At 39.8% G+C, this 13,247-nt stretch overlaps 1 protein-coding gene across 1 annotated transcript in view; it reads right to left on the bottom strand.

Moving 5' to 3' along the window:
- Nucleotides 1-3,940: 3,940 nt before the first annotated feature.
- Nucleotides 3,941-13,247, bottom strand: part of maml1 (mastermind-like transcriptional coactivator 1) — an 84,177-nt gene continuing 74,870 nt past the window's right edge. The window contains exon 5 of the mRNA XM_020515095.2: nt 3,941-9,826. Within this exon, the coding sequence (XP_020370684.1) occupies nt 8,847-9,826 (980 nt within the window). The 3' untranslated portion in view covers nt 3,941-8,846. The remainder of the gene's footprint in view (nt 9,827-13,247) is intronic.

The raw sequence follows: 13,247 nt of genomic DNA, 5'->3' as shown, positions 1-13,247 counted from the left end.
AAAATGTCAGCTTTCCTGCTCCTCTGATGCTGCTCGGCCTGCTGTGTTCATCCAGCTCTACACCTTGTTATCTCAGATTTTCCAGCATCTGCAGTTCCTATCTCTTGTCTTAGATGAAGTTGTAATTTCTGCAGGTGCAAAAGCACTCCTGAAGAAGTAGCAGTAGGTGAGTTGCACAATGATTCAGAGTGAAATACTGAAAGGTTTGCTTTGTATAGCACCAACAACATCCCATGCAAAGGATCACTAAACTGATTCATGGCATGAGGGGATTAACCTAAAACAAGGGATTGCATAGGATATATTCCCTCAAGTTTAGAAGGATGAAAGGTGATCTTGCTGAAGCAATTCTTAAGGGCCTTTACAGGGTTATATGCAGAGGAGTTTGCATTTTCTGTGGCGTCTAGAACCATGGACCATATTAAATAAAAGTTCTGAGGAAGGGCCACCGGACGCAAAACGTTAACTGTTTTTTCCTTCACAGATACTGCCAGACCTGCTGAGCTTTTCCAGCAACTTTGTTTTTGTTGTTGATTTACAGCATCCACAGTTCTTTCCGTTTTTATTTACCATGGATCATATATTCACATCAGGGGATTGGCTATTTAGAATGCAATGAGGAAAAATTCACTCAGTTGTGAAGATTTGGAATCCCATAGCTGAGTGAGCTGTAAACAGTCCGAGTATGTTCAAAAGAGAGCATTAGATTTCTAAATACTAAGAAAATCAAAGGATATGGGAAAGGCAAAATTGATATAAATCAATTATATTATTAAATGGTACAGCATGTTTGAATGGATGAATGATCTCGTCCTACAGGTTTTTGTTGTTTTAACAGGAGGTATTTCTTGCTCCTTGAAAGAACACCTTCCTCTTCGGAATGGACTCATGATAATTAAGAGAAAATGAACAGCAAATGCCTTAGCTACATTTCAAGATTTTTGATTATTTTTGCTTGGCAAAGATCATGGTATGAATTACATCAAAATACATTAAATGTGGCTTTCACAGTATTAATCCTTGCCTCAGTGTAGTCAGGTCAGGGGTTCAATTCCCATACAAGACTTCTGCACAAAATCTTGGTTGACAGTCGTTTGGTGCTAACAGAGCGCTGCCCTATCAGAGGTGCTCATTAAGTGTCAAGTATAAAGAAGGTTCTCCCAGCGTTACTGCATCATGTTCTGAAAATGATCAAGTGACGACACACTTCAAAGTACCGGTGTATGGCTCAGAAGAGAACTTGAAAGCAAGCCAGGTTTTCCAAATGTACCTTCTGCCCCTGTAGCAGCGGTAATGACTGGATAACCTGTTTTTGTGATACTGATCCAATAGGGTTGATTTGCTTCTGCATTTGTGTGGTGGCTCAAAATAACTTTTTCAACATTCTACCAGCTGACCTGAAACACTACAGATTGAGGCACTGGATTTGTTTTCGTACATTGAACATCATGCCTTTAGCTCTAAATACTGGTTTTAATGCAATACTGACAGTTTTTCTTTTGTGGGGTGGGGGAGCGGAGGGAAGGTGGGGGCTAAGAAAGAGAGATCAAGAGAAACACATTTGTGTTGATAAAAGGTGAGTGCTTAAAGTTGAGGAGAAACACTGAACAGAACTCACATGAAATGTTGGGTCCATCTTAGAAAGGTTACAGGATGGTGGTGTGAAAAATTGAACACCATACTATATCATATTTTCAAGCTTACAAAAGCTTCTTGTTAAAGATATGCTGGAAGAGAGAGGGGGTTTACCCTGTAAGTGACCTATGACATTTCCAAGCTGGGAGTAGCATATCGGATAATGCAGACAGCTTGATTCTTTAACATAGCTCATGTAGCACTACCATGAAGTGAAATTAGAGTGTGCTTTCTTTCAGATGTAATGTTAAACAAAGTCCTGACTGCAGTTAGAAGTAGCTGTAAAAAGTCCAACAGTCGCTATTTTGTAGTGCCAGAAGTTATCCAAAATCAGGATCACAAAAATAAATTACCTGGTCAGTATCACAATCCTGTTTGAGAGCTTGTGACACATAAATTCGCTGCCACTTCAGCTATATGACAAGCCTTACACTTCAAAATACTTTGCTGGTTATAATGTGTTTTGCGCCATCCACAACCTTGGACTATCCTAAAGAAATGCGAGCCTTCATTTATTAAAACCTTTTAATGCTGTAGTTTACATTCCTGCAAATTTTTATCTGGCTCTCAACTCTGCCTCATGATCAGCATCTTACGCATCTGTTATTGGGCCCAAAACATTAACTCTGATTTCTCTCCACAGATGCTGCCAGACCGGAGCTTTCCAGCAATTTCTTTTTGTTTCTGATTTACAGCATCCACAATTCTTTCAGATTTTATTATGTAATATTCTTACCTTTTCTTTGCCTTCATCACTTGCTCCTCACTCATTTGAGTTTCTTCCATCTTCTGATTCTTCTCAGAACGTAAAATAATTCAGTCCTTGTTCCCATTATTTCTCAGTGTCATAGTTTAGAACTCCTTCTCTCAAGGATTTAAAGTCTTCAAATTTAGAATTTGTTTATTGAAAGTATTTAAATTTATTTAATATTTAAATTTATATTTTATTTAAATTTCATTAATTTAATATTAACCATGACCTATCATCATTCTTAAAGGTCCTCTCCAACTTTAACCAGCTCCATTATTCTCGAGTCAGTACCAAACCGTCAGGCCCAGCACTATGCTTTTCTTCTTGCAGGCTTCTTAATCTAGGCTGGCACTTGCACTATACTACTGCACTGTCAGAAGTTCCATCTACTGAATTGGACATCAAACTGAGGTTACCCTTCTTCTACCACAGGTCGTCAGAGTCATACAACACAGAAACAGACCCTTCGGTCCAACTCATCCATGTTGACCAAGTTCCCCAAACTAAATTAGCTCCATTTGCCCGTGTTTGGCTCATAACCCTTTAAACCTTCCCTATTCATGTACCAGTCCAAATGTCTCTTAAAATGTTGTGACTGTATCTGCATCTACCAATTCCTCTGGCCATTCATTCCAAACCACCCTCTGTGAAACGGTTGCCCCTCAGGTCCCTTTTAACTCTTTCTTTTCTCAACTTAATTATGCCCTCTAATTTTGAAGTCCCCTATTCTCGGGAAAAGACCTTGGTTATTCACCTTATCTATGCCCCTCATGATTTTAAAGGTCAGCCCTCAGCCTCCTATGCTCCAGGGAAAACAATCCAAGCCCATCCCCATAACTCAAACCCTCCAGTCCTGGTAACATCCTTGTCGATATTTTCTGCAGTCTCTCCAACTTAATATTCTTCTTATAGCAACATGATTTTGAAAAGCAGGGTTTTTGATCCAACAGCCTGGCCAATATATATCCTTTAGCCAACATCACAAAATACTTGGTTATCACACCAAATTGCTGCTCATAAGATCTTGTGTGAAAATTGGCTGCCATGTTTTGACATGACTACATTTCAAAACAGTATTTCATTCGTTGTGATGCACTACAAAAATGTAACTCTTAAAGACATGCTCCAATTCAGTGCAATGATCAAAAATCTACTTCTGATCTACTTTCAGGTGGACTTTTCAATTTCTTTTAAATAAGCTAACAAACGTGAATTCTGGATTAGATGTAAAATGCTGGGTCATTTAGGCCTACTGCTAAAGCTAACCCAACTACTCTCTAACAAAGGCTGGCACTTACTTTCTTTTACCCTGCACATCACAATATTTTTAACTTTAACAACATTTGGTTAGGATTGGTCTCAGTTGTCTAGTTGTTACTGAAAGAGGGGAAGGCAGCTCAGGCTCTTTGGAAATTGGAGGGTGAAATTTTATTGACATTGGGAAGAAACAAAAATGCAGATAAGAACTTCAGTAGCACAGTTCTGCAGAAGTGCAGGACCACCAGTAACTTTGTTGGCCATCCAGAGTCAACATAATTGAAGAAAATAGCACAATTACAAACAAATTATGAGTCTTTATTTGTGCATGATTCTCAATATTTAGTTTATTTACAATTAAATAGTTTATGATAGAAAAAATCCCACATGGCCAAATCTAGTTTGGGTTAATCATAAGTGGAGAAGGGGAAGCAGTTTTAGATAAACAGAAACAAATTCATTATATGAAGTCCAGCAGGTTCCTACAAAGTTTTCAACTTAGTTCTACTGACCCCATCGCCAGAATGCAAGGTTGAACCTATTAAAGTATTAACACGAACACCAATGCAGTATCAGTAAGCCTGTCCCCACACCAATCTTGGACAGATTCCATTGGGAAGTTCAGAGAATCAAATTCATATACTTCTGTCCACAATATAGCCAGGAGATCACAGCAAGATTGACAGGGGCTTGGTTTCAGACAGCTGTGCTCTCAATCACACTCTGTACGACCCAAGAGAGACCACAAAAAGGGGCCCCTAACGTCAGAGGAACAGAGATATCCAACAGTGTCACTGATCCATTGACATCATGATGACCAAATCACTTCCCAACCTGACAATTACAGACAGGTCCTGAAGCAGTGTTACTACTGAGGGTCACAACTTCTATTCAATGCTTTGTTGAAAGCCACACACAGAGATTTCTGATCATGGTGAAAATGAACACGGGAGCGGCTATGACAGAGGAGGGTACATAGAGCACGTACAGAAAATTTCACTTCCCAACAGTACTGTTTAAAAAGTAATGCAAGGTCAATTGGCAGCTTACCTCCCACTCATCAAGGGATATGGGTAGAACAGGAAAGTGGAGTAGAGTTAAAAGTTCAGTCATGAGTTTGTTGAAGGAGAGAATACTCCAGCTTTCAGTGCTTATACTTTTCTTGGTGGTTCGCCATTAGCTTGTTGAGGAACCCAGGTAGAGGAGAAATGGGCTGTCAATTCAGCCCAGGATTGCACTGATATCAGTACTATTGGAGAGAGTGTGCATTAACGCCATTCTTTCATAAAAGAAAATTAAAAGCTGAGAATTATTTTGCACAGATGGCCCAAGAATCTTTTGTAATGTGAAAGGCCTGTTCCCATGTTTGAAGAGTTAATCAAATAAAATTAACACTACACAAATATAAACAGGGCCTCAAAAATAAAAAAGTGAGAAGACTGAACTCGGACCTATTTATTTAATTTAAATTATTCTGGCAATTAAACACCAATGACAATTTCTAACTAGTTTAAAAACCTCTTTAGGCACCAATAGCAAATTTGACAGAAGCCTATTTTGTTCTCTACTTTCCAATTTAGTACATTAAATGTCAACATCAATTCACTTTCAATTATATATATTTTCAATTAACACAACAGATTTACTAAAAAAAAATCAAGCTTGTCCAAGGCCCAGGAGGGACAGTTAGCAAATGCAATCTGAGAGATACACTAACCTGTAAAAGAGGCCACAAACTAAAGAGAAATGAAGACAATTACTGTAAGGTGACAGATTCGACATTAGCTTTTTGAATTCCAAGTGCAGTGCCAGAATGGCATGCAATTGTTTGAAACTTCATATTCTTAATTACACTTTTAAACTTAAAAGAGCAGTTATACCACTTTCTTTACCGCAATTTGATTAACATTTAAAAAAACACTTTAAAAGATGTACATAAGGGAACAAGAATAGGCATCATACATAGCCTGCTTGGCACAAATAAAAGTTTTATCTGTATTTAACCTATATGTATTGATTTAATCTGAATTAAAGTTAATAAAGTAAAGATTGTTTTAAAAATACATATCAGATACCTTTTAGCAGATTGGAGCAGAAATGAATTGTCAAAACTCTAAAACTGTCAGCATGTACTTTTAAGAGGAGAGTTAAAACTCAAGAGCTAAAATTAGAGGTCATTAAACCCAATACTATAAACTGGCTGAATAGGTAATTGGATTCATTTCTGCACAGGGATACAATGGGTCCAATGAGGATGCAAGTTGGATGAGATCAATCAGAACAAAAATGTACATTAAGATAAAACAAGTCTCAGGTAAACTAATTAACCTGATGTTTATAACCTGACATACACACATGGAATATTCATTAAAGAACAGATTCTGGGCAAACTAAATTAAACCTTTTTTTAAAAAAAAAACTTCAATTCTGAAGGAGAGAATGACTAAAACCAGATTTGGCCATTGGTTATTTTCCCCCAGAATTGATCTTTAATAGCTCAAATGGTGGGGGTTCAAAGTCTGACATTACAGCTGAATACAAAATGAAGGTTAGAGAGTGAGTACAGTCAATATCAATAACAGTTGCAGAGTTAAGACTTAGAAAAAAATCATACCAAGAAATGCGTTTAACTATAAAATGCAAAAATATATTACAGACAAGGAACTAAATACTTATATCAATTTTTCTTTTATAAAAATGTAAACATTTATATACACACGCACACAATCTGACTGACTTAAACATTAAGATACTGCAAGCACCATGATTGGAAATCAATAAATTTGCTATAGGATATTTCAACCATGGGAAATGGATGGTTGGGAAAATGAATGGCTGATTTTCATTCTGTATCTGGCCATTTCATCCTGATAATATGCACCTGCACCAGTCAAGTGAAAAAGACAAATACTAAACCCCCGCCACTCCCAAATGAATCTGGTACATAAATATCTAGAAGAGACAAATGTGGCACAGGCCTCCAAAGAGCCATATTTCCAATATTGGAAAAGACAGCATACCTGAGGCACCGGTAGATGTCAAAACCTCCCCTTTAATACTATGCTCTCAGTGGCCTGGACAAGACAAAATAAGCGTGAAACAGTCACTGAGTGCATAGTGCAATTAAACCTTTTCAGCTGCCAAACTACTTTTAAAAGTTTGAACCAAGTCTGGTCAGGAGTCTGAAACAATCCAATGGAGTTTATTCAATTGATTGACTATAGGCCCAAATAGACCACAGTGCCACAAATGCCTTTACATACAATAACTCGTATTCTACCCCCCCACCAAATCCAAATTTACAGGGGTGTGGGGGATCTGAAACAAAAAAGTAAAGTGCAATGAACTGTTCAATACAGCAATGCAGATGCGTTCCAACTATAGTTTAAGAATACTCTAAATGCAGTATCATTTCTTACCTCCTACTGTGAGCAAGAGAACAGTGATCATTTCCATGGGATACAGTGGTGTAATTATGTTACCAAACTAACAATGCAGAAAACATGAATTCAAATCCCATTGAGAAACAATGATTTGAATACATTTTTGAAAAGGGATCCAGAAATAAATTTTATAATTTGGTGCATGACCACAAATCTGTCAAACCATCTGAAACATTGGTTCAATAAAGCACTTTAGGGAAGGAAACTTGCCTTTTTTTGCTGAACAGACTGCAGTTTCACATCCACAAAACTGAGTGCCCTTTGTGGCCTCGCACAACATAGATGGTTGGGAAATAAATGATAAACTAAGATGCGTGATGATTTTGTAGTGAGCAATTCATAAAAAACCTCATACTTTTGTTGCTGAACTTGGTTAGAAAGTCATATAAAAAGCGAGAAAGTGAAGAAAGAAGAAAACTAAAATGAGATCAGAATCAGAACAACATACACAAATTACACAGCAAGAAGCTGAGATCACACAAAAAGCAGCAAGTATGGGTAGCTAAGGTGACCAAGGAGGAATACAGAACCCTTCCCTCTATTAACTAAAGCAGATAATCTAAAATCAGGGACACAACAAAAATGGCACAAAACAATTAGCTCACAGCGCAATAGGAAAGATGTGATTGCACTAGAGGGTACAAGAATGCTACCCGGACTGGAGAATTTGAACTGTGAGGAAAGACTGGATACACTAATTGTTTCCTTTCGAAGAGAGGCAGCTAAGGGCAGACCTAACTGAAATGTATCAAATTAAGGGGTCTTTCCTATTCACTTCATCTGCTTAAGGGATCCATAACAATGTGATATTAATTTAGGTTGAGAGGTAAGGGGTTCGGAGGGGATTACAGGAAAATGATTTTCACTAGGATGAGGCAGCTCTGGAACCCACTGCCTGATAGGGTAGCAGAGGCAAAAACTTCAACAATTAAAAATAACCTGGATATATACATGAAGTGCCATAAACTCCATGGCTACAGACAAGGGGTTGGAAAGTGGGATTAGGCAGAGTGGTTTCTTGTCAGACACAAAGGGCCAATGGCCGCTTTGTATGCTTTCGGTTTGAGACATGTAAAAGCTCAAGACAGGGACATGAATAGAACATGAATAATTCAACCCTTAATAATGTGTTACTACAGCAGTGACTTTATTGGTCACTTCCTTTCTTGAGAAATAGCTGGGCTGCAAGACCAAGCTACCTCCAAAATCAAGAGTAAAGGAAATGACAGGCAAATGATAAAATACTGACTAGGATACAACAAAAATGTAAAGGACTAAAACCTGAAATAAAATGGAAATCTTTTGAAATGGACAAGAGGCCAACCTGCATCAAGAAAGAGAGATGTGTATTTTTCATTAGATTAATTAGGCTTTTCGAAAATGTGTATAAAAACTGACAAACCAGCCACGTGTTTCCAACAATCTCCATTTCTATTACTTGATTATGATCCGGCAAGCTTGGGTAAACAGGTGTGGAGATGATTACTCAAAAGTTGTGATCTGATGTGGATTTTCTGACTGGCAAGGAGCAACCCGTGTACAATAAAGGAACTTTTTAAAAAACTATATTTTATATAAAAATGTTGTAATCTGACCATTTCGCAGTAAAATAGAAATATTTTAAAAACCTGTCCATAATACGATTCCCAACCATACATTTTTACCTGCCATGTGCCACGGGGGTTTTGTTAGTTTTATTTTTTGGTCCCATATTGTTTATATAAAAATTCAAAAATTACACATGATCAGCAAGCTATCCTTCAATGATGAGATCCCAAAAGTTCATCCAAATCAATTATCCATTCCTCTGTAGTCCTGTTTTTCAATAGAGAGTCCATCAAGTCTGTATCTCCAGGTAAGCCCTGAACTGAGCTACCACCAGACTGGTTACCATAGTTAAAAGGTAGCTCCTGGCTGGTGCCTCTTACCTGGTAAACCTGGTTGCATTGGAGGTTCCCCCTTGAGGCCATTTGTTGGCTGGAAGCAAAGTTAGTCATGTCCGGAATGGACTGGTTTAAACTAGGGATAGTCTGCTGCAAGGGCTGGTTTGTCCGTGACAGAGGTCCACCTAATGCAGGCATCACTTGGTCACCAACAGTTGAGTTGATGGATCCCACTGGTCTGACTGACGCAAGACCTGTACGAGACATTCCCTGCACAAACTGCTGGCTGGCAAATTTAGGCCGAGATGGACGCACATGGAAGGTTGAGGTACTGCTGAATGCTACTAGATTGCTGTTTGTTTGATTTTGGTTATTTATGCTTTGCAAAGATGGGTTCGGCCATGTTGGATTTTGGCTTACCACAGCACCTGGCAACCTCTGCAAATGGGTCTTTGATACAGGCTGGTTCACCGTTCCTTTGTTGTGTTGCTGTTGTGCATGGTTTGAGCTGTTGAGGTGATTTTGACCGTATCCTGTTACCATGGGAGTTCCTGGAGTCATACTCGGTTGCATCTGCAATGGATTTGAATGCTGCCCATTTCCAATTGTGCCCTGGGCAGAATGTGGAAGCATTTGGTTCACATTTGACCCCACATTGTACATTCCCTGTTGGACATTGTGCATATTACCATACTGAGATGCTCCTAGTTCCGACTGACCAGCAGCAGAGCTACTGGAGGAGACAGAACTCTGGCTTGGCCCAATCTGGATCATGCTTTGATTCTGAGGGAACAACCGTGAGCTGCTTGCATTCGCAGCAGCCAGATTTCCAACCGTTGGAAGAACTTGAGGGGGACCTATGAAATGAAGCACAACATTGAGAAAATTAACTCTCAATAAATAAAAGTCAAACTTTATTAATAGAGAGGTCCTAGTAAAGCGGTCCTCTGATCCTGACCAAAACATCATTAACAACAAAAAAAGGTTTCTGTCTCAATTACAAATAGCTACTGTGCAGCCTGAGGCTTTCTGTCCCTTTATCAATAATGTGTATTCTTAGCTGTTGTAACACCAGTAGCTCCGAGTGTGGCACTTGCACCGGAGTCAAATCTTGGGTTCAAACTATATTCCAGAATTTCAGCATGTAATACAAATTATACTTTCTGATGAAGATAGTACTGCACTGTCAGAGGTGTCACTTACCAGATGAAATGTTAAATGGTATTTATCTGCCCTCTAAGATGGTGCAAAGATCCCACTACACTACTGTGAAGAACAGCCGAGTTCTCCCAAAAGACCAGGAATACTTATTCTTGGGGATATCTATCGCTCAAACATCACCAAAAATGATCACTTGGTGAATATCACAAACACATCCTTGTCAGGCCACTGCTTTTCTTACATTATAGTAGTGGCTGTTGTGCAAAATACAGAATGTAAAGCACTTTTAGGAGTCCTGAGGCTGCAACAGGTATTATGGAATTAAAGTCTTTCTTTTTGTTAAATATCTTTAAAAATATTAAGATGGAAATGCAAGATGGTGAAGGATACAATATGCAGCAACTGATTTTGTGTACTTTTTTTTTTTTTAAAAAGAAAGTGTGTTTTTCAGCATCGGATGATGCTGGTAAGGTCAAATGCAGTGCCAATCCTTAGCTGCCTTACAAAGATTAGACTTGTTGAGTCTTTGTAGTAAAAGTCAGCTGTGAATTGCAGGGCCTAGGTCTAGTGACAGTGAAGGAAGTGTGATAATATAGCCACATCAGGATGAAATGTGGCTTGGAGGTAAAGCCAGACGCACAAGTCTTTCCCATTTTATATAATTAAACTTCTGCAATCCATGGAGAACACTAAATTCTTTATATCATGAGTCAACCTTGCAGTTGGAGTCATGCTGAAGTAGTCTGTGAAGAGCGTCCTCACAGTCAGCGTCACATCACCGTCAAGCAGTCTAGGAAGTGTGTCCTCTCAGTCGAAGTCACATTGAAGCAGTCTGGGAAGGAGCAGACAACGTGTCGAGACTCGTTGAGTTAGGGAAGGGCAGCACCAGTGGCAAAGGTGACGTCACAGAGAAGCTATGGTTTGGTTGATTTGGAGGGCCTATATTAAAGGACTTGCCTTAACAGTAGTAGATTCAGAAAGGAGGATAATGATTTAGGGACTATACGAAAATAATATTTTTTAAACAAATAAAACCTAATTAATTATATTAGGAATAGTAGTACAGGCGATGTGTTGCTCTTGCATGATGTCGGAGTCGGAGTGACCACATCTGCAGTAAGTGTCTGCAGCTCAAGAAACTTAACCTCAGTTGAAGAGCTGGAACGTGAGCTTTAGACATTGTAACACACCTGGGAGTGGGAGAATTACTTTGTTACTGAGTTCTAGTCAGTCATATTCCGTAGATTAAGTATTTCAAATTTGGCCAGTAGTCAGGGACAGGAGGGTGTGACAAGTGAGGCAGGTGGCGATGACCCTGAATGTTGCATTGGAGGAGCCTCAGCTCTGACCTTGTCCAACAGGTGTGAGATACTTTCCCACTGTATGGATGACGGAAGAGTCGACAGGAAGGATGGGCAAACTGACCACTGCACCATGGTCCGGAAGCCATTTAAGCAGGGGGAGCACAAAGTAATATGGAAGGGGATTCTATAATTAGGGGGAAAGATAGCATCCTTTGTGAGCAGGATTGAGAGCCCCACGTAATATGCTGCCGAGCTGATGTCAAGGAGAGTCCACGCCGACCAGACATCCCAAACTGACCTAGTCCCACTTACCAGCATTCAGCCCATACCCCTCTAAACCCTTCCCATTCACATACCCAACTAGATGCCTTTTAAATGTTGTAATTTTACCCAAATCCACCAATTCCTCCCGCAGCATGCTCCATACATGCACCACCCTCTGGGTGAAAGCTACCCCTCAGATCCTTTTTAAATCTTTCCCCTCTTACCTTAAACCTATGTCTTCTAGTTTTGGACTCCCACCCTAGGAAAAAGACCTTGGCTCTTCACGTTTTCCATGCCCCTCATGATTTTATAAACCTCTATAAAGGTCACCCTTCAATCTCAAGCGGTCCAAGGTAAAAAGCCCCAGGTATTCAGCGTCTCTATACAACTCAAACCCTTCAGTCCCAGCAACATCCTTGTAAGTCTTTTCTGCACCCTCTCAAGTTTAATTAGATCCTTCTTGTAGAAGCTCGACCAGCATTGTATGCAGTATTCTAAAAGTGGCCTCGCCAATGTCCTGTACAGGCGCAACATGATGTTCCAATCCCATACTCAATGTTCTGACCAATGAAGGCAAGTGTGCCAAATGCCTTCTTCACCACCGTGTCTACTTGCAACTCCGCTTTCAAGGATTATGCACCTGCACCCTTAGGTCTTTGTTTGACAAAACTTTCCAGGGCCCTACCGCTAATTGTACAAGTCCTGCCCTGGTTTGCCTTACCAAAATGCAACATCTCAATATTTATCACAAGTCAGCTTGAAAAGATATTGGAGAGGGAGGGGGAGGATCCAGTTGTTATGATCCGTGTTGGCGCCAACAACATAGGTAAGAGGTCCTGTAAAGGGAATATCAGGAATCAGGAGCAAAATTTAAAAAAAAAGGATCTCAAAGGAAGTAAACATGTAGCTAAAGGAGTGATGTAGAAAAGAAGGGTTGAATTTCATGAGGTACTGGCATCAATTTTGGAACAGGCACACCTTATATGGGACCAGGATCCTTGCAGAAAGGCTAAATAGTATTGTCACAACCAGTTCAGTTCAGACTCAGGAGTGGTTACTAAGATTTTCAGAAGTAATAGGACAGAATATGGAAAGGGTCAGGAAGTCTTCAGGCACAACAGATGAGGGAACAGCAAAGGGGGTTAATCAACACAGGACTGAAGATATTGTACTTAAATGTCCACAGTATATGAAACAAAGTAAGTGAGTTTGTAGTGCACATTGAAACTGGCAGCTGCAATATTGTGGGAATCTAAGGTTTTGGAGTAGATCTGTAGCTCGGGTTGTGGGGGTTGAGGTTGGTTGGCTCGCCGAGCCGGTTTGTTGTACCGCAGACGTTTCGTTACCATGCTTGGTAACATCCTCAGTGCAGCCTCTGATGAAGCGTCGGTGTGTTTTCCCGCCTGGTTTTTAAACTCTGGGGTCCGTTGCGATGGATTGCCTCACTTCCGGGTTTCCTCCGTAGTGGAATGTATACGGGGTCGAGTTCAATGTGGTTATTAATAGCATGCTTCGTGGAGTGCCATGCTTCCAGGAATTCTCGTGCTTA

The sequence above is a fragment of the Rhincodon typus genome, chromosome 12, assembly GCF_021869965.1.
Source record: "Rhincodon typus isolate 14 chromosome 12, sRhiTyp1.1, whole genome shotgun sequence".
Lineage (NCBI taxonomy): Eukaryota > Metazoa > Chordata > Chondrichthyes > Orectolobiformes > Rhincodontidae > Rhincodon > Rhincodon typus.
The sequence above is the reverse complement of the archived record's forward strand: the minus strand, read 5'-3'. Positions and strand labels throughout refer to the sequence as shown.